This window comes from Herpailurus yagouaroundi, unplaced genomic scaffold, assembly GCF_014898765.1.
Source record: "Herpailurus yagouaroundi ecotype Mexico unplaced genomic scaffold, PumYag 197, whole genome shotgun sequence".
Lineage (NCBI taxonomy): Eukaryota > Metazoa > Chordata > Mammalia > Carnivora > Felidae > Herpailurus > Herpailurus yagouaroundi.
The window spans coordinates 22,286,668-22,308,827 of record NW_024412428.1 but is presented as its reverse complement, the minus strand read 5'-3'; the positions used below and the strand labels follow the sequence as shown (position 1 = coordinate 22,308,827).

Below are 22,160 nucleotides of genomic sequence, written 5' to 3'. Positions count from 1 at the left end.
ATAAGGAGGAGACAAAACATAAGAGACTCTTAAATATGGAGAACAAACGGAGGGATACGGGAGGGAGGATGGACTAAAACAGGTAAGGGGCATTAAGGAATCTACTCCTGAAATCATTGTTGCACTATATGCTAACTAACTTGGGTGTAAATTTAAAAATATATATACGTTTGTGTGTAAAATTGTATATAATTGATATAACATTACTACTACTTTGAAGTTTTCAAGTCCTGGGGCGCCTGGGAGGCTCAGTTGGTTGAGTGTCTGACTCTTGATTTTGGCTCAAGTCATGACCGCAGGGTCGTGGGAATGAGCCCCTTGTTGGACTCTACGCTGAACATGGAGCCTACTTAAGATTCTCTTTCTCGGGGTACGTGGGTGGCTGAGTCAGCTAAGAGTCCAACTCTTGGTTTTGGCTCACGTCATGATCTCAGAGTTGGTGAGTTCAAGCCCCACATTGGGCTCTGTGCTGTCAGTGAGGAGCCTGCTTAGGATTCTCTCTCTCTCCCTTTCCATCCCCACGTGTGCTCACTCTCTCTCAAAATAAATAAATTTAAAAAAATAATTGAAAAATATAAAGATTCTCTTTCCCCCCTCTGTCCCCTCCCCCACTCACACTCTCTCTAAAATAAAAAAAGAAATTAATTAAAGTTTTCAAGTTCTTAAAAATATCTGCTTTTAGTCTGTAATGTAACAAAGGGATTGCTGTTTTGGGAGACTTTTTTTTAAATTTTTTTTTTAACATTTATTTATTTTTGAGACAGAGAGAGACAGAGCATGAACGGGGGAGGGGCAGAGAGAGAGGGAGACACAGAACTGGAAGCAGGCTCCAGGCTCCCAGCCATCAGCCCAAGCCTGACGCGGGGCCTGAACTGTTTTGGGAGACTTTTTAAAAGTTGCTTCAAATGATCACTTATAGTGAAAATCTAGTTAGAATTTTGGTTCTCTTTTGCATAATTTCTTATATTTAACGAGTGTGTTTTTCAAAAACAATGCTTCTAACTCAAACATTGCTCAAACTGGTTATAATATAAATTGTCAAGCATTGTCAAAATTTGATTCATAGTTCATCATTATATTATTCTGGTATTTACTATACCAAATAGTTACCCTTGAAAGGAAAAATAATATTTTATATAAGCTGTCACTGTTTGGTAAGTTATGTAATTATTTTAAGCAAATATTGTAGAAGTCCTCTCTGATTAAATAAATACGACTTTGTGTTGTTTTTTGCGAGAAGAATGATCATCAGGAATATTTAACTTTATTAAATAGTGTATAATACCAGAATTAGCTTTGGTAAAATTAATTCATGCACTTGTTTTATTGCTGCTGTCTTTTGTACTAAGAAATTAATGAAATATTATAGTGTAGTCATAGTGCATACGAGCTCAGACTCTGCAGCCTGGCTGCCTAAGTTCAAATGCCTTTGTTAGCTTCATTTTCTGTGTCAAGTGGGGATAGTATACCTACATCGTAGGGTTTTGTGAAAATTAAACGCATACATGCAGTAAGCATTTACTAAATGCTACTATTGTTAATGACAGATATTAATATGGATTTCTTTTCCAGGAAATCCTTTGGATAAAGATGAAAAATAATAGTGAAATTAATAAAATATTTTTAATAATTCATAATTAATACTAGTTCTAGGAAGCTACTGTATTCATTATGTAAAAACAGCTTAAAAGAGTTTTGGTTTTTATATTTATAAATGTCAAAAGTTATTATCCTGTGCTCTGAAAATAATTTTAGTTTATAATACAGTATTGTTAGAATTTACTAGAATAGCGAAATTTTCTAATCTGTAAAATTAGTAGTGGTAACGCTTAATTCACAGGTTTATTTTGAGGATTACATGAGATAATACATTTGTAAACTTTGTAAAAAACTTTGTAAACTCAAAGTGCTTTAATCCTAAGGAAACCATAAAAATAATACATCATTTTGCTTTGCCAAATGTATCTTAAATTAACTTTCATTATCAATTTAGTGTTCAGTGCCCCATAGGGCAAATTTCATATTAGGGTCATGCAAGTATAAGTTATTGCCTCCTTAAATTTTGCATCCAAGGCACCTCTCTTGCTTTACCCTAGTCCTGGCCCTGGCCCTGTTTTATACTACTTATAGACATTTTTCTTTTGGAGAGAAGAAAAGCTGAAAGACATTTTTGTTGATAACATACTACTGCTGAAATATAAATAACCCAGAGTATACTGGTAATTTCATATTTTCCGTTCTGCTTACAGTGAAGCTGAGGACTAAATTAAGTAAATAGTAGGCTTTTCTTTTTTTTTAAATTTCAGATCAGTAGCATTAATTCCTGAGTTACATGCACACAACTCCAAAGTTGTTTGCTCTCACTAGACTTGGTACTAAACATGCCTGACACATTCTTCACTCATAACGGAGCTAAGAAATTGATAGGAAATTCTGTCACTTGTAACAGAGTTAAGGCAGTATGGATTATGGTGACCTCTATCACCTGCAGTACATTCCTGAAAGCAAACAATACATCATTCAATTAATCAAATATTTTTAGAACCCCAGTTCTATGCTACAAATATATATAATAGGAAACAAGGCACAATTGAACTAGCTATCTCTATATTAGTGATTTTTGACACAAAAAATCTGTATCTTAAAACATAGTTTCTATTGTAATAGATGTTCCATTTCTCTTAGCATGCTCAGACTTTGTAGCATGGTCTGTAGGATTTTGCATCATCAAACAGCTACCCACCTTTTTCTCTAGCAATCTCTTCACTACTATACCACCACTTTACTTTAGTACTAGTAGTGTCTTTTTTAGTTCCTAAACTAACATTAGTTTCTTATCACATTTTCTTTCATCTTAGGAAACCTCTGCCTCCTGCTTCTCTCAAAGTACAACTTCTCTTCACATCTCAGCATCCATGTTACCTTCTCAGATATATCTTCCTTGAACTAACCCCCTCTACCAGTGTTTCCATTTGTATTCTTCATGAGAAACTCTATTTTTTCATAGATTTTTTCCGAATGTGTCATTCCTTGTTTATTGTATGCCTCTTCCTACTGGACTCTGAGCACCATGTGGGGAGGAGGAATATCTTTCCCTGGAACTACTTCATAGACAAAACTAATAGTTTTACTCCAGGTTCCCTAAGTGCTCCAAGGTACTCTACTGCACTTCACTTTGAACAAGTCTTCTAAGAATAGGCATTCTGAAATAATTTTCCTGTTTTTGCTTTCTTTATGGCTAAGGTACACATACTATGTTTGACTAATGCTTGAGGGAAAAAGATGGGGGAAAGCAGTAGGTAAATTATTTTTAAAAGATCTAGGGTATATATAACTAAGAAACTTCTATTTTTAATCTTATCCTCACTTTAAGGCAGAATTAACCTCAAAGAATTTTGAACACTTTTTACCTACTCACTTCATTTATTCAATAAATGTTGAGTCTCTACTGTGTGCCAGGCATTTTTAGACATTGGAAATGCTGTTGTGAACAAGATAACTGGAGGAGACAATATACAAGTAAACAAATGAACGCATAATATAATTTCAAATAGTGATCAGTGCTATGAAGAAAATAAGGCAGAGTTGGGAGTAGCAAACAAGTGGGAATTATGACTGCCTTGGACAGGATGTTCAGAGAAGGCTTTGCTGAGAAGGTGCTATTTGAGGAGACAATGTGAATAATAGAATGGGTTGAGCTTGGAAAATTCTGGCAAAGAGCACTGCAGACAGAGGAAAGAGCATATATGGAAACAGAGACAGAATCATGCTGTGTTCAAGGAATATAAAGATGACTAGTATGACAGGAGTAAAAGGAGGAAAGCAGTAGAAAGTGAGTCCTGGGAGGTAACAAGGGCCAGACATTAAGTTTGGATTTATTCTAGTGTGATGAGAAGTCATTGAGTAGGGTGGAGGGTGTGAGGAATAGCCTATTAACTCTATTGAGAAGAGCTGGGAGGCAGCAAGAGTGGAAGTGTTGAAAAACAGTCGGAGGATGCTTTTGTGGTAGTACAGACAAGAGAGAATAATGACTTAGACTACAGTAATGTTAGAGATGATGAGAAGTTAGACTTGGGATATATTTTGAAGTTAGAGTCAGCATGACTTTCCTGGATGGGATAGTGGAGTGTGAGGGAAAAAATAATTGAAGATGACTCCTTTTTTGCTTTGGACAACAGGTTATAAGGAGTGATAATGATATGGGAAAAACTAGAAAAGAGCAAGAGTATTTTGGTGGTAGAGGATTATCGAAGTTTATTTTGCACATAGACCTCAATTGAATATGTTGAGTAAGGTGGAAGAAGACAGACGTTTCTGAAATGATTCTTCCAGTCCATTGGTATCTGGCAATTGGAGGGTTGTTTGTAATTTTTAATTCCTAGCATAGGGCCACTTACCAAGTAGACAAACAACAAATATTGGGTGGATAGACAGATGGAATGTATGAGGTATACATTCATATATTTGAACAGATACATCATCCTTTGTATAAAAGCATTTATTATGTATAAATAAGAACTGAACCATAATAATTTCAAATGCTTACATAGCACTCTGTGCCAGGCTTTGTTCTAAATGTTTAACATGTGTTATTCACTTTATTCTCACAATACTATAAGTTACTATCATGATTAGTATCTCCACATAACAGTTCAGAGGAGTGAATCATGAGGTTAAGCAACTTGTCCAAAGTTACGCAACCAATAAGTGGCTGGGATTTGATTCTGTGTGGTGTGGCTCCAGAGTCTCATGCCTGACCACTGCACTGTACTTCTTTCCCACTATCATGACATACTCATTATAAACATATCTATATATCTGTGTTACCACTTGTGTTGGGAGATGGAGGAATAAAAGGGATACTTGAGTGAAACATGAAGACTATTGGTTAAAAAATGCTACCTTAACCCTTGGAGGAGGCATTCACTTTAGTATAATACTGTTATGCTAATCCACAGCCCAGCCTGTTGTGCTAATCTGAAGAGAAAGTAGAATGCCTGATTTGTAGTATACCTAAATCCTGTGAAGGCTCAGGTTTACTTGCATTTCTTAGTGAGTCTTAGGGTCTCTTAAAATATCATTGAAATAAAAATGGGAATAGGCCACTACTGCTGAATATATGGATTTATAGATGGATTTATACCCACACTATTTTAGTTAAATAAGTATATTCAATTTGTCAGTGACTAGAATATGTAAAACATTGAATATGACTACATGTATTAACTGGTGTTGTTAGCCTTACCTTACTCCAATGAAAGCCTTTACTTAGATTGCACTTCAGAGTACCCCTAATGAAAGGAAAGAATAGAAAAGAATTATTTATAATAAAAATCATGTTATGAAGCTGTAGGAAAAAACCCTAATATTATTTATTTTTTAAAAGATTTAATTTAACTTGGTTTATTGTGGTTTTAGTCAAAAGTTTTTAGTTTTTATGTAGTCAAATCAGTTCATCTTTTTCTTTGACTTCTGGATTTTGGTTAAGCCTGCAAAGTCCTTTTTTTTTTTTTTTTTTTAGATATCACAGATCATTTAGTGAAACACTTTAAAAAGTGATGAAAACAATGCTACCATAAAACACAGGAACCACACAAAACCAAATCTGTCAGCAATTATAAATGTCTAAAAATCATTGAAATTTGGTTAAGCGTCCACCTTCGGCCCAGGTCATGATCTCATGGTTTGTGAGTTTGAGCCCCACGTTGGGCTCTGTGCTGACAGCTAAGAGCCTGGAGCCTGCTTTGGATTCTATGTCGTCTTCTCCCTCTGCCCCACCCCCACTTGCACTCCATCTCTCTCTGTCTCTCAAAAATGAATAAACATTTAAAAAATCACCCAAATTGGATTTAAAAAAACCCAAAACCTAAATATATGTTGTATTCAAATAATGTTACTCAGCAATGTTGAAAATGAAAGAACAGAGAAAGGCATATTGGGCTAATAGTAAGAGAAAAAGAAGTCACAATCTTAACATCGGTTTAATAGGTTCAACATACTACAATTAAGGAACAGAAAGCCATGTTGTAGTGTTCAAGAATGCAATCTTTAGTGAAGATTTGACAGTTCTGAATATACACTCAGTAGCATAGTATTCAAATTCATTGAGAAAAAACTTCTTACATGAAATAGTAATAAATGCATTATTAGTATAAGGAGACTTTAACTCATGCTTCCCAACCCACCATAGCTCAAGTGGACAAAAGATAAATATATGGAAGATGTAAATGCTATAATTAGTAAACATGTAATTGATATATAAAGTTCTATAAGCTGAAAGTAGTTTTCCAGTACCCATGGAATGTTTATAAAAGTATTTATATATTAGGCCATAAAAGAAAGTAAGTTCCAAATGTAAGAAATAAGCAACTTCTCTGATTATATATTATAGTAGAAAATAAACTTGTGAGATAGAAGGAACGCCTTATCACCTAGAACCTTTTTCTTCAATGTTAAATGGTCCTTATTGTAAAAATTAGTATTAGTAATAATGTTACTCATGACTTCATTATAAAATTTTCAATTATGTTTACACATCACTTTGTGTAAATACTCTTGATCTCAGGGTCATGAGTTCAAGCCCCATGTTGGGAGTAGAGGTTACTTAAAAAAAAAAAAGAAAAGAAATATATAGTTCTATAATAGAAATAAAGTGATGTTGAGAGATTTTTATCTCTCTGTTCATGAGTGGGAATGGGGTATAACTTACCTTTTTGTGATGTCCTTGACGAGTTTTAGTATCATTGTTGTACTAGCCTCATAAGATGAGATCAAGAATGTTTCTACTTTTTCCATTGTCAGTAAAGTTTGAGTAAAAGTGTAATTATCTGTTCTTTTTATGTTTGGTAGATTTTGCCGGTAAAACCAAAGGTGTTTGATATGCTTAATATTTTCCTTATGGGGAGATTTTTAATTATTGATTCTAGTTTTTGAATAGTTTATATAGGACTATTACTACTTTATTTTATTGTTTAGTTCATTTATATTTCTGTGGAATTTTCTACTTGGTCTAAGTTTTCCAATTTATTGGCATAAAACTATTTATAACAATCCCCTATTATCTTCCTAATTTTTGTGATAATAGTCCCACTTTTTGTTCCTATTACTGTTTATTTCTTCTCTTTTTCTCAATCTGACTGGAGATTTAATTTTTCTAGTTAATTCAAAGAACCAGTTACTAGCTTTGTGATCAAACAGTGCATGTATCTTTTAGTTTCATTAAATTATGCTCATATCTTTATTATTTGTCTTTGTGCCATATTTAGGTATTTTCTCTGTATTTCTCCCTAACTTTTAATTTCTTTTCTAACATAAACATTTCAAGTTATGCATTTTTCTGGTCCTTTATTTTATGTATATAGAATAAAAATTGGCAATCAATATTGTCAAAGTGAAGAAAAGGATCTCATTTGAATTCTAAATCACTGCTGTCAATTGTAACTAACTTTGTAGCACTCCCCATGTCAGGCAGTAGGATTTTGATATGCACATGGGAAAATCATACTTACCAGTGTGGTTTTAATGTCGTCTGGTTTCATATAGGATTCACCTTTATTTGATCTTATTAAACAAGCAAAGGACCGAGAAGGACCAGCTGATCACCTTGAATCTGCTTGTACTCTCAGCCTTCCTCTCCAGAGTAATCACACTGCAGCAGATATGTAAGTAGAATGTATGCTGTGCTATTAACTCAACCTGCAAATAGGTTTTGAGCATGGTGTGATGCAAGATACTAGATGGAAACTGTAAGGAATAGAATTTTGAATAAGACATTGTTCTTGCTTTGAGGGAGCAGGAATATAAGATACATGACCCAAGATCATATAAAAGTGGTACCAAGTGCTACTGAAATCACTCATGTTTGATGTAATGAGGATAGTTTTCATGGCAGAGATGGCAATTTAGTTAGGTCTGAAAGATGGAAAGTAGGATTTCTCTATGGAAACTGGAGAGGAGGGAGGAGACAGACGGTGTTCCAAGAGTCAGAAATGGCATGAGTTCCAAAGTGTAATGCCAAGAAAGTGGGAAACATTTTCAGGGAGTACAGATCAATGCATTTGGGGTAAAGCATAGGATAGGCATAGGGATTAGCGTAGGATATGAAACTAAATCAGTTAATACGTACACGATGATGATGATGGTGACGATAATGGAAGAAAAAAGCAAATAGCTAATATTTATTGAGGGTTCACTATGGGCTGGACAGTTGGCTAAATACTTGAGATTGTTTTTTTTTCCCATTTGGTCTTCATAACATCCCTATAAGGTGATATATACTGCTATCAGCCTCAGTTCTCTGTAAAATAGGAATTAGAGGAATAAGGTAACTTGCCAAAACTCAACAGAAATCAAACCCAAGCAATCTGACCCTGAAGTGCATGCTCCTAAGCATTCTAGCTCTTCTGCCTTTTATAGAAGTGTACCTAATGTTGTTTCTATTTAGTTTTGTCTAGGAATTGACATTATAGTGCTCTGTGATTAGTTCAGGGACTACTTTCCAGAGATGTCCTTTCCATGCTAACTTGTACCCAAACTATTTCTAGCATATGACGCTTCTGCCTTTACATATAAATTTGTTGGCTAAGTTATGCATTAATGTAAATAATCAAGCATTATCTTTTTCTTTAATTCAGTAAGCAGTTGTCTAAGTGCCAGGAAGTTTTCTAGACTCTGGGAATAAAAGGTGGGTAAGGTGGACTAGGTTCTTCTCTTCATAGTGCTTATATTATGGAGGAAGTAAACTAATATATGATGTGCTTTTAGAGTATACTAGGTTTGGGGTGCCCGGCTGGCTCAGTCAGTAGAGCATGTGACCCTTGATCTCAGGGTCATGAGTTCAAGCCCCGTGTTGGGAGTAGAGATTACTTAAAAAGAAAATAAAATAGAGTATATTAAGTTTTATAATGGAAATAAGTGATATGAAAGCGAGAAACTGAGAGTGTAGGAATGTTTAGGGAAACTTTTTCTAATAAAGTGATATTGCACCTGACACCTCAAGCACAGATGGATGCTGACCAGTCATGAATCTTCATGATATGCATTCCAGGCAGAGCAAACAGTAAGTGTGGTGGCCCTAGGGCAGATCAAACTTAGCTGGTCTGAGGAACAGAAGGAAATCCCAGTGTGCTTGGGGTAAAGTGAGCAAGAGGAGGTTGGAGGTACAAAAGACAAGTTTGGAGAGGCAAACCAGGGCTGGACCTTTTAGGTTTCCATGGGCCATAGGAAGGGGTTTGGATTTTAGAAGGGCAGTGGGAAAGCATTAAAGTTTAAGTAAGGGTGCAGCTTGCTATAATTTGTATTTTTAAAGAGCCATTTTCTAGCTGCTGTTTGAAGTGCAGATAGGTTTGGAGGAGGGTAAAGAAGAAGTAGGAAGACCAGTTTGGAGATAATTTCCATAGTCCAAGTGAGAGAGGTAGGTGACTTGGTCTAAGATACATCAGTAGAGATAGAAAGAAATGGAAAGATCTAGGATGTATTTTAGAGGAAGATTTAATAAGATTTCGTTTTGCATTGAGTTTGAGGAATTGGGAAGAGGAAGAAATTAAACATAACGCCTATATTTTAGACTTAAGAAACAGGATGTAATGTGGAGCCATTTATTGAAACGGGAAAAACAGAGGGAAGAAATCAAGAGCTCCCCTTTGGCCTTCTTAAGTTTGAGATTCAAGTAGTGATGTCCTGTAGGTAATTGAATATTTGTACCTAGAACTCAAGGGAGATTAACTTCTATCCAAGTTAAATTTGTCTACAATATTATGAATTAGTGAATTGAAGGGAAATACAAGATTGGAAATAGACTAGACCCTGTTACTTAAAAGATTATGATGGTGATTCCCTTTTCTTAGTGTATTAGTTAACATATGTAGTGTTAACTAATACTATAGTTATATATAATATAACTATATATATTATATATAATATTATAACTATATATATTATATATAATATTATAACTATATATATTATATTATATATAATATAACTATATTATATATATAATATAAATATATATAATACTATAGTTAACTATATGTAGTGGAAACATCCATAGTAAGGTTTAAATCCTCCTTCTTGCTCAGAGTTACTTCTCAGCTACAGGACAAAATTATAAAGTAGCTCTGGATTATCCTATAAAAGGTAACACAAGAGTGGTAGAATGTCAGAAATTGAGATATAATATTTACTAATATCTTCCTTGATTTATGCCTGACATGTTTAGTATATAGGTATAAATCTTCCTTGATAATGTTATCTGAAGTATTAGATAGAATTCTGTACTGTGTAATTTAGATGGTATGTGTGTGTGTATAACTTAAGTTTTATCATATATATGAACCATAGTTATCAATGAAACATTTTTTTTAAGTTTATTTATTAGCTTAGAGACAGAGAGAGAGAGAGAGAGAGAGAGAGAGAGAGAGAGAATCCCAAGCAGGCTGTGTGCTGTCAGTGCAGAGTTCCATGTGGGGTTCGAACCCATGAACTGTGAGATCATGGCCTCAGCTGAAACCAAGAGTTGGATGTTCTAACTGACTGAGCCAACCAGGTGCCCTATCAATGCAACATTTTTAAGAGGAGAATCAGAAACATGACAACACTATTTTGGTGTCAGTAACTTATTCTTTTAAGCTAGAGTTATTTTATGATCTCAATCTCACTGTAACTATTAAAATTGAGCATATATACAAATGTAGCTGTCTTTTTTTTTTCCAGTAAAGCAGTAACTCCCAGAAAAAGCCATTTCTTAAAATAGTTAGAAATTATAACAACCAGCTTAGTTTTCCTCTTAGGCAGTATCTTTTCTAGCTTGTATTTAAATAGCTTGCTGAATGAAGGAATTTGATGTATAATAACAAACTAAATAGATATGTTTAGACGCATGTGTACAGCTGTGTTTGTGTGTGCATGAGAGACAGAGAAAGAGAAAGAGACTCTTAGCGAACTTCAAATGAAGTCTTTTCCTTTGAATATGTCTAGGTATCTTTCTCCAATCAGATCCCCAAAGAAAAAAGGAACTACACGTGTAAATTCTACTGCAAACACAGAGGCACAAGCAACCTCAGCCTTCCAGACTCAGAAGCCATTGAAATCTACCTCCCTTTCACTTTTTTACAAAAAAGGTTAGTAGATGATTACTTTCAAGAACATGACCTCTGAAACCTGGCTGTGACTGGGTTCAAATCATAGCCCTTCTGCTTACTAGGTTTGACTTTGTCACCTATTATCTCTGTGCTTCAGTTGCTTCATCTGTAAAGTGGAAATGATAATAATCTATTTTATAATAATAATCTACCTTATAGGGTTTTTGAGTTAATTAAATGAATTAACACATAAATGCTTCAAACAGGGCTTAGCACATAGTAAGCACTCAAAAAGTGTTGGATGTTGGTATTGTTGCTGCTGCCGCGTTTGTTATGCCTTCAAATTTGTTTTTGGAAATGTTTGCCCCTGACAGTACCTCTACTGTTCAGGTGTGTATGTAAAGTTAAGACTGTTAAAGTGTGCTGTGGTCTAGTTCAGGCATATTTCCTGGTAATTAGGTTGTAGAGCATTCTCTGTGTGTGTATGAGGTGGGGCAGTTGTGTCTGTGCATGTGTATATACAGCTGACCCTTGAACAATGTAGGGGTTAGGGGCGCTGATCCCCCATGAAGCCAGAAATCTGCATACAGCTTTTGACTCCCCCGAAACTTTACTCATAGCCTACTGTTGACTAGAAGTCTCACCGACAGCATAAACAATTGACACGTATTTTGTATATGTATTATATACTGTACTCTTACAATAAAGGAAGTTAGAGAAAAGTATTATTAAGAAAATCAGGGGTGCCTGGGTGGCTCAGTCAGTGAAGCATCCAACTCTTGACTTCGGCTTAGGTCATGATCTCACAGTTTCATGAGTTTGAGCCCCTACCTCAGGCTCTGCGCTGACCCTTCAGAGCCAGCTTGAGATTCTCTCTTCTCTTCTCTTCTCTTCTCTTCTCTTCTCTTCTCTTCTCTTCTCTTCTCTTCTCTTCTCTCTCTCTCTCTCTCTCTCTCTCTCTCTCTCTCTGTGTGTGTGTGTGTGTGTGTGTGTGTGTGTGTGTCTCCTCTGCTCATGCTCAGTCTCTCTCAAAATAAACTTTAAAAAAATCATAAGGAAAATACATTTATAGTACTGTTGTGTATTTATAAAAAAAAATCCATGTATAAATGGACCCTCACAGTTCAAACCCATGTTGTTTAAGGGTCAGCTCTGTGTGCAAGTGCACACGCACTTGAAGCTCTCTGAAGGAACATGAAAAGCCAGATTCCTCTGCGATAAATACTTTTTCTGATTTTATTCAGGTCAGAAATATGCTGAGTTTTATAGGCATATTGTAACATATCCCTTAAGTTAGAGCAGTGTTAGCGAGTGTGGTCCCCAAAAGCAGAATCCACCTCACCTGAAAATTTGTAGAAAGGAAAATTTTTGTTTAGGCTCCATTTAGAGCTATACTCAATCAGAAACTCTAGAAGGACGTGCAAAAAAAAAAAAAAATAAAAATAAAAAAAAAAAGAAAAAAGAAAGTCCTTATTTTAACAAGCCTTCCAAGGCAAGTCTAATGCATGCTAAAGTGTGACCCAGTAGAGTAGTTACCTTAAAAATTGTGACTACTTTATGAGTCTTTGAAAGGTGTAATTAAAACAAAGGTCATTAATATATAAAGTAGATGGGAAAAAAACCTCAATTTTGTATATTCCTTTTCTCCAAACCTGTATCCCAGTAGTATTTTTTATAGACTCTCTAAATAAATCTTATGTTAGTATCCAAGGGCTAGTTTGCCTTCTATGTACATAGCTCTGCACTAAGACTAGGGATTATTAACTCATAAAGAAAATAGTGATGGAAGTAGCTGAGGTTACTGTTAAAATGCTGTTTACTGTTGGTGGGAATGCAAACTGGTGCAGCCACCCTGGAAAACAGTATGGACATTCCTTAAAAAGTTAAAAATAGAATTATCCTATGATCCAGCAATTGCACTATTAGGTATTTACCCAAAGGATACAGAAATGTAATTTGGAAGGGATAACACACACCCTGATGGTTATAGCAGTATTATCAACAATAACCAAATTATGGAAAGAGCCCAAAAGTCCATGGATAAAGAAGAGGTGGTATGTGTGTATGTACGTGTATGTGTGTACACACACATATATACATACATATGTGTATATACACACACGTGCGCATATATATATACACACACAATGGAATATTAACCATCGAAAACAATGAAATCTTGGGGTGCCTGAGTGACCCAGTTGGTTAAGTGTTCGACTCTTGATTTCAGCTCATGATCTTATGGTTCATGGGTTCGAGCCCCACATTGGGCTCCATGCTGAGCATGGAGACTGCTTGGGATTCTCTCCCTCCCTCTCTCTCTCTCTCTCTCTCTCTCTCTCTCTCTCTCTCTACCTCTACCCTCCCCTGCCTGCATGCTCCCTCCCCCCTCTCTCTCTCAAAACAAAAAAGAAGGATGAAGTCTTGGCATTTGCAACAATGTGGATGGAGCTAGAGAGTATTATGCTAAGTGAAATAAGTTGGTCAGAGGACAGATACCATGATTTCACTCATTTGTAGAATTTAAAAAACAAAACAAATGCACATAGGGGAAAAAAAGAGGCAGACCAAGAAACAAACTCTTAACTATAGACAACAAGCTGTTGGTTACCAAAGGGCAGGTAGGGAGTGGCTTAAAGAGGTGATGGGTATTAAGGAGGGCACTTGTGATGAGCGCTGGGTGTTGCATGTAAGTAATGAATCAGTGAATTCTACACCTGGAACTAATATTACATGTTAACTAACTGGAATTTAAATAAAAACTTGAAAAAAATGTGCTGTTTAACAGTGTTATGGTTATAACAATTTAATGTTCCGAAAAATCCACTTGTAATTGAAAATGAATAATAAACATGATTAATTCCCCTTATGTCTCCAGTGTACCGACTGGCCTATCTTCGACTAAATACCCTGTGTGCACGCCTTCTGTCTGACCACCCTGAACTGGAACACATCATCTGGACCCTTTTTCAGCACACACTGCAAAATGAGTATGAACTCATGAGAGACAGGCATTTGGATCAGGTAATAATGTAGTTCACTTCTCTTCTCCTACTTATTTGTTAACTGTATACTGATTTCTTAAAAGATTAGATTCAAATGAGAAGCCAAATCAATTTTGCAGACTTAATATATGTGCACTTGTTAGCTACCTTTTGTAATTTTGCTGTACTTCTTAGAGCTTTAGAGCTTGAGAGTATTTTAGTAACTTGCTTAATGACCTAAAAGATCTTGTTTACACAAATTATTGAAGAAACCGTTTATTGTGGACTTTTTCTGTCTTGTGCTAAACTAGATTTCATGTTAGTATGGAAAAAGCATGAGATTTAAGAACAATTTGATCTGGGGCACCTGGGTGGCTCCGTCGGGTAAGCGTCAAACTTCGGCTCAGGTCATGATCTCGCTGTTCATGAGTTCAAGCCCGGCATCAGGGTCTGTGCTGACAGCTCAGAGCCTGGAGGCTGCTTCAGATTCTGTGTCTCCCTCTCTCTGCCCGTCACCTGCTTGCACTCTGTCTCTCTCTCTGTCTCTCAAAAATAAATGAACATTAAAAAACTTATTTAAAAAACCCAAGTTTATTTAAAACAGTGCCTACTGTTTGAATGAATGAACAAACTAATGACTGAAAGATTTAATTTACAGAGAACCATCTCTCACATCTTCATTTTTCTTCTCTGTACCGAATAATAAGAATATATATATATTTTTAGTAACAACTTATTGAGATGTAATTCACATACCATACAAATTAAAGTATATACCCCAGTGGTTTTTAGTATATTCATGGAGTTGTGCAAGCATCGTCACAAACACTTTTAAAACAGTTTTTTATCATGCCAGAAAGAAACACCATACCCTTAAGTACTTACCCCCTGTTCCCCCACTCCCTCCATCCCCAGGCAATACTAGTCTTTCTATCTCTGTAGATTTGCCTATTCTGGACGTTTTTAATAATTGCAGTCATATAATCTGTTGTCTTTTGTGTCTGGCTTCTTTTATTTAGTACAGTGTTTTCATTGCTTATCTGTGTTATAGCTTGTATAAGTACTTCATTCCTTTTTATTGCTGAATAATATTCCATTGTGTGGATATACCACATCATATATATCTGTTCATCATTTAGTGTACATTTACTTTCTATTTTTTGGCTACCATGATTAATGTTACTGTGAACATGTATGTACAAGTCTTTTGTGGATATATGTTTCCAGTTTTCTGGATGTATACCTAGAAGTGAAATTGTCAGGTCATATAATAACTGTGTTTAACCTTTGAAGCCTGGCCAGATTATTTTCCAATTTACCCACACCATTTTACATTCCTACCAGCAGTGTATGAGGTTCTAGTTTCTCCACATCCTCACCAACTTCTTATTTGCTTTTTTAATTATACTCATCCTAGTGGGTATAGAGTGATATCTCTTTATGGTTTTGGTTTTCATTTCCCTAATGGCTAATGATACTGATTGAACATTAAACACACTTTTCATGTGCTTATTGGCCATTTGTTTATCTTCTTTAGAGAAATATCTATTCAGATCATTTACATAATTTTTAATTGAGTGTCTATTATTGATTTATAAGGGTTCTTCATGTTGTCTACATAAAAGTCCCTTATTTCATATGATTTGCAAGTGTTTTTTCCAGTTCTGAGTTGTCTTTTTCACTTTTTTGATGGTGTCCTTTGAGGCACACAAGTTTTAAATTTTGATCATATTCCACTGGGTGTTGTATGGAAACCAATTTGACAATAAATTATACTTAATATAAAAAAATTTTGATCGTGTTCAGTTTATCTGTTTTTTTCTTTTGATGCTAGTGCTTTTGGTGTCATATCTAAAAAACCGTTGCCAAATCAGAGACCACCAAGGTTTATCCTTATTTTTCTTCATTTTTCTCAGAGCCTGGGAAAAATGAGTATGAACAATTTAATGTTCTGAAAAATCCACTTGTAATTGAAAATGAATAATAAACATGATTAATTCCCCTTCTAGCTCTTACTTTTTTTTTTTTCAGTTAATTTTTCTGTATGGTGTGAGATAGGAGTCTAACTTCATTCTTTTGTGTGTGAATACTGCTTGTTCCAGCAGCATTTCTTGAAAAGTCTTTTCTTTCCCTCTTGACAGTTGTCAAAAATAAACTAACTATATATATGTAAAAGTTCATTTCTGGTCTCTTAATTGTACTGCATTGATCTGTAGGGAAGCATGATACCCCAGTTTTACTCTTCTTTTTCAAGATTTGTTGTGCTGTTCTGAAGCTTGCATTTCTATATGAATTTTAGGATCACCTTGTCAATTTGTACAAAGAAGGCAACTGGAATTTTGATAGGGATTGTACTGAATCATAAATCAGTTTGAGCAGCTCTGTCATCTTAACAATATTAAGTATTCCAGTCCATGAACATGTGATGTCTTTCCATTTATTTAGATGTTCTTTAATTTTTTCAGTAACGTTTTTAAGTTTTCAGAGTACAGTCTTGCATTTGTTATACTCAGTTTAGACCTAAGTAGTTTATTCCTTTTAACACTATTGTAAATGAAGTTGTCTCTTTAATTTCTTATTTGGATTGTTCATTGCTAGTGTATGGAAATACAATTAATTTTCATATATTAATCATATTATCTTACAGTTTTGCTGAAGCAATTTATCAGTTGTAATAGTTTTTAGTGGATTCCTTACTATTTTCAATATATAAACTCATGTATCTTCAAATAGAGGTAGTTTTACTTCTTCCTTTGCAATCTAGATGACTGTTATTTCATTTACTTGTCAAATTGCTTTGGCATAGAACCTCCAATACGTACTGAATGAAAGTGGTGAAAGGGGACATCCTTGTCTTATTCCTGATCTCAGGGGAAAGCATTCAGTCTTCCACCATTAAATGTATTGTTAGCTATGGAGTTTTTGTATATGCCCTTTATCAGGTAGTGGAAGTCCCCATCTATTCTTAGTTTATTGAGTGTTTTTATCACAAAAGGGTATTGAATGCTTTTTTCAAATGCGTTTTTCTGTATCTATTGAGATGATCATTGGGTTTTTTCCTTTTTATTGTATTGTGGTGTATTATATTAATTAATTCTTCAGTATGTTAAACCAGCCTTGCATTTCTGGAATGAATCCTACTTGGTCACATAGTACATTAGATATGATGCTGATTCAGCTTGTTTTTGTTAAGGATTTATACATCTGTAATCATAAGAGATAATGGTAATCCTCCTCTGATGTCTGTTTTTGAGTACTACTGACCTCACAGAATTAATTGGCAAGTGTTCCCTCCTCTTGTAATTTCAGAAGAGTTTGTGAAGAATTGGTATTGATTTTTTTTTTTTTTTAATGTTTGGTAGAACTCACCAGTGAAGCCATCTAGGCCTGGGCTTTTGTTTGTGGATAGTTTTTTATTATTAATGAAAGCTCATATTTTCTATTTCTTCTTTAGTCAGTTTTGGTAGTTTGTGTCTTTTCTTAAATTTTTCCAGTCCATCTTAGATAGTTGTTTTGTTGGTATGCAATTGTTCATAATGTTCCCTTAAAATCATTTTATTTCTGTAAGGTCAGTAGTAATGTTCCCAATAAGAATATTTTTAGCAAAAGGTACACTAGTGTATAAGGGTATAACCTACAAATATGTATATTTTACAAGAGAATAAATATTTGGATATATAAATTCTAGGATGTTGGATTTTTAAAAGTAGGCACTCATTGCCTTATGGTTCTGCTTTTCTACAATATAGAAAGACAGTAGTGCTAAGGGTTTCTAAAGAGATTAGGTATCTTGAATCAAGAAGATTTTTGCAGAGAGAAACCTTAGGAAAAGAACTGAAGTAGGAAAAAAATGTGAATTAGCAAAGAAGTTATTGGATGGCATTCTGAATGGGGAGACCAGAATTGGGGCTGGTAGGTTGCTGAACAAGGGATGGTGAATAGATATTCTCGGCGATAGTATATATAAGCAAGAATGTTGCAGAGATATGAATACTTAAATTTGGCAATAAAATTCATGCAAATGAATAAAGTTTGATTTTTAAGTTCATAGAGAATAATTTCTAATCTAATTTTTATATTAAAATTTTTTTATTAAAATGTAATATGTGGGGCGCCTGGGTGACGCAGTCGGTTAAGCGTCCGACTTCAGCCAGGTCATGATCTCGCGGTCCGTGAGTTCGAGCCCCGCATCGGGCTCTGGGCTGATGGCTCAGAGCCTGGAGCCTGTTTCCGATTCTGTGTCTCCCTCTCTCTCTGCCCCTCCCCCGTTCATGCTCTGTCTCTCTCTGTCCCCAAAAAAATAAATAATGGTTGAAAAATAAAATAAAATTATTAAAAAAAATGTAATATGCATATAGAAACATCCATGTATCATAAGGATACATCTTAATGCAGATTTGTCAGCTGAACTCACCTGCATAACCTGCCTCCAAATCAGGAACATTATCTACAATACAAAGACTCTCTCCTGCCCCTTGCTAGAAAGTCCCCTTACCACTATCACCAAATGTATTCAGTATTATTTTATCTGATAGTTTGAACCTTTTACACAACTGGCTTTTTTTCTTTTTAAGTGCTAGTTACACAGTTAACTCATTCGAGTTTTAGCTTTTCTGGGAAAAATTTAAGTAACGGGTGAAGGTTAGAGTTATTTACAAACCAGATGATCAATTCTAATAATTGAGATTTGGCTATTTGCATTTTGTCCCTTAAACACAATTTGGGCTAAACACTTCACATCAACTTTCAAACTGGGCTCAGGATTAGAAAAGATAATCCTATAGGAACTTAAGCTTCCGTTTTTTTTTTTTTTTGGAAGCTAAAAGAAAGATAACAGAGTACTCTTTAGAACACAACTATGTAACAAAATTCTGATATTTTTATATTACATTGATTTACTAGATTATGATGTGTTCCATGTATGGCATTTGCAAAGTGAAGAATATAGACCTTAAATTCAAAATCATTGTAACAGCATACAAGGATCTTCCTCATGCTGTTCAGGAGGTAAGTAACCTTCCATGGTAAGATTTTAGATATATCCATATCCATATATAGATAACTTAAGTCATTAATTAGACCATATATTCTGACTTTATTATATAAATTCACCTGTCAATTTTTTACTTTTATGTTATTAATTATTTGTAACTAAAATGGAATTGGAAAGTTAAGACATTTTAATATCCAAATTTATATTTTAAAGTTAATAAGGAATACTGTATCCCTCCAACAAAGAGGAATATTTGTAATAAACATTACATGTATATATACATAAAAAATATCTGTGATGTTTCAGGGCACCTGGGTGGCTCAGTCAATTAAGTGTCCAGCTCTTGGTTTCGGCTCAGGTCATGATCTCATAGTTCATGAGTTCAAGCCCTGCATTGGGCTCCGTGCTGACAGGGCAGAACCTGCTCAGGATTCTCTCTTTTCCTCCCTCCCTCCCCAACTCTTTTTCTTTCTCTTTCTCTCTTTCTCTTTCTTTCTCTCTATCTCAAAGTAAATAAACAAACTTTAAAAAAAAATGCATCACATTTCACTTCTGGTAGAGCAGCTATAATCTAAACCTAAGAAGGCTTTTTCAGCTGATTTTTTACTACATAGTATGTGATTCTTACTGTTCAAACATATTATGAATTATTTATAAAGAAAATCTAAAGAGATAAATTTCTAAATTCATTTAACAGTTGTTTTTATTCTTCTTCCTCAGACATTCAAACGAGTTTTGATCAGAGAAGAGGAGTATGATTCCATTATAGTATTCTATAACTCAGTCTTCATGCAGAGACTTAAAACAAATATTTTGCAGTATGCTTCTACCAGGGTATGTTGGAAGTATCCTTTGACTGGGAAACTCTATTTATAAAGCAATGGATCTCATTAAAACATTAAAAAAATAATCTACTTTTTGTTTTTGCCTTAGCCCCCGACTTTGTCACCAATACCTCACATTCCTCGAAGCCCTTACAAGTTTTCTAGTTCACCTTTACGAATTCCTGGGGGAAACATCTATATATCACCCCTGAAGAATCCATATAAAATTTCAGAAGGTGTGCCAACACCAACAAAAATGACTCCAAGATCGAGGTTTGTGTTTTCTCTTTAGGGAAGGGGCAAAGAATAAGAGGAGATTGTTTTGACCCAAGCACAAAAATATAAAGCTTTCTTCATTTAAAATGAATGACAATTTATATTAAGTGACGTGGCAAGAATTTGGTAGAAAAGATAAATAATGTTTACTTAAATGGTTTTGCAAATTTAGTCATCAACCTTTCTGGTTGCCGGGATCTATTTTTTGTGAACAGAGAACAACTTTTGTAATAAGTTTAAAATGACTTTCATATTTTTGCAAGTAGACAATCTGCTAAGCAAAGTGGATTACTTTCAGTTAAGAATTTTTATTCTGTAGATTTATTGAATGTCCTATAAGCTCAGTGAACTTGTTCGTCTTGCTTTGTTGTTAAAATGTAGATGACTGATTAAATGTAGATGACTGTAAATTAAGTCTTTAGAAGTCCATTCTTAATTCTGCCTGCAGTTTCCTTACATTACTTGGGGCAGGTGTCAGGGCTACTATGGAAGGGTGCTGTCTATCAGGGAGATGATGAGTATGAAGCTGTTTTAAATTCCTAGATGAAAGGTTCTGTGCAACTACAAGTCATTATATCATCTTCTACATCCAACCACAAGTGCTTCCTGGCTTTGAAGTGCTTCCATTGACTTATTATATGTTATCATGGGCAGTTTGAAACTGACTTAATTTGTAGAGTGGTAGGCAGATTAGGAAGTGTAGTTAATGTAGTCTCATCTCCCCAAATTGTCAGCTCATATAGTTGTACTTAATGAGCAAGAAAAACAGGGAGAAGGAGATCTATTAACCCTTGAGAAAACATTTGTGTGGGGTGTTGAATTACATAAGTAATGCACACTCATGGTAAAAATCTCAAACTCTACAGGAAGAGATAAAGTAGAAAATAATTGGCAAATGATATAAATGCTCTCATGCACTTTGTACCATATTTTATTTGATGTTCTTATAGTATCTGTGTACTGATACCTACAAATTATGTTGTAAGTTCCTAACATGCTGCACCGTGCATATTTAATTTACAGTCCCACACTGCCACATGAAAATGTATACTTAGGTAATGAGAATTGATCCATATTATACTTATGATGATGGCTATTTGCTGAGTTTAGTAAAATCATTTCTGGGTTGAGGTTCTTTAGCAAAAAATTCACATTCTTAAAGTTTTAGATAAATCATTTGTCAGGTATTAAGAGAGCATCTTTTAAAAAAATTTTTTTTTACATTTATTTATTTTTGAGAGACAGAGACACAGCATGAGCAGGGGAGGGGCAGAGAGAGAGGCAGACACAGAATCAAAAGTAGGCTCCAGGCTCTGAGCTGTCAGCACAGACCCCGATGCGGGGCTTGAACTCATGAACAGCGAGATCATGACCTGAGCCAAAGTTGGATGCCCAACCAACTGAGCCACCCCAGGCACCCTAAGAGAGCATCTTAATATTCTACTTATCCAGCATATTTAGGTATTCTGCTTAATCAAATATATATAGAATGATGGCCACTTATCAAGGAATTGTAGGACAATAAAATCTATTAGTCCCATGTGCATATGATTAGTCTCATGTGCATATTATTATATCCTTGTTATGTCAGGCTAATGCTGTTCTTCAGCTTTATTATTAAAAACAAGTTATATGGTTCACTCATGGCAACCACAAAACCCCAAACCTATGATATATACACAAAAAATAGAAAGAAAGCCAAATATAACACTATAGAAACTCATCAGTCACAAAGCAAGAGAAGAAGGAACAGAGAAGAACTACAAAACAACCATTAAACAAGGAACAAAATAGCAATAAATACATACCTATCAATAATAACTTTAAATGTAAATAGCCTGAATGCTTCAATCAAAAGAGAGGGTGGTGGAATGGATAAAAATACAAGACCCTTCTGTATGCTGGCTATAAGAGACTCACCTTAGACATAAAGACACATACAAATTGAAAGTAAAGGGATGGAAAAACATTCACCATGTAAATGGAAGCAAAAAAAAAAAAA

General features: G+C 34.8%; 1 protein-coding gene across 3 annotated transcripts in view; it reads left to right on the top strand.

The window, feature by feature from the left end:
- Positions 1–22,160, top strand: part of RB1 (RB transcriptional corepressor 1) — a 168,211-nt gene that overhangs the window by 134,384 nt on the left and 11,667 nt on the right. For all 3 annotated transcript variants that reach the window (XM_040448408.1, XM_040448410.1, XM_040448409.1), the window contains 6 exons: positions 7,543–7,661; positions 10,978–11,120; positions 13,960–14,105; positions 18,968–19,072; positions 19,779–19,892; positions 19,992–20,155. In XM_040448408.1, coding sequence (XP_040304342.1) covers positions 7,543–7,661; positions 10,978–11,120; positions 13,960–14,105; positions 18,968–19,072; positions 19,779–19,892; positions 19,992–20,155 — 791 coding nt within the window. The remainder of the gene's footprint in view (positions 1–7,542; positions 7,662–10,977; positions 11,121–13,959; positions 14,106–18,967; positions 19,073–19,778; positions 19,893–19,991; positions 20,156–22,160) is intronic.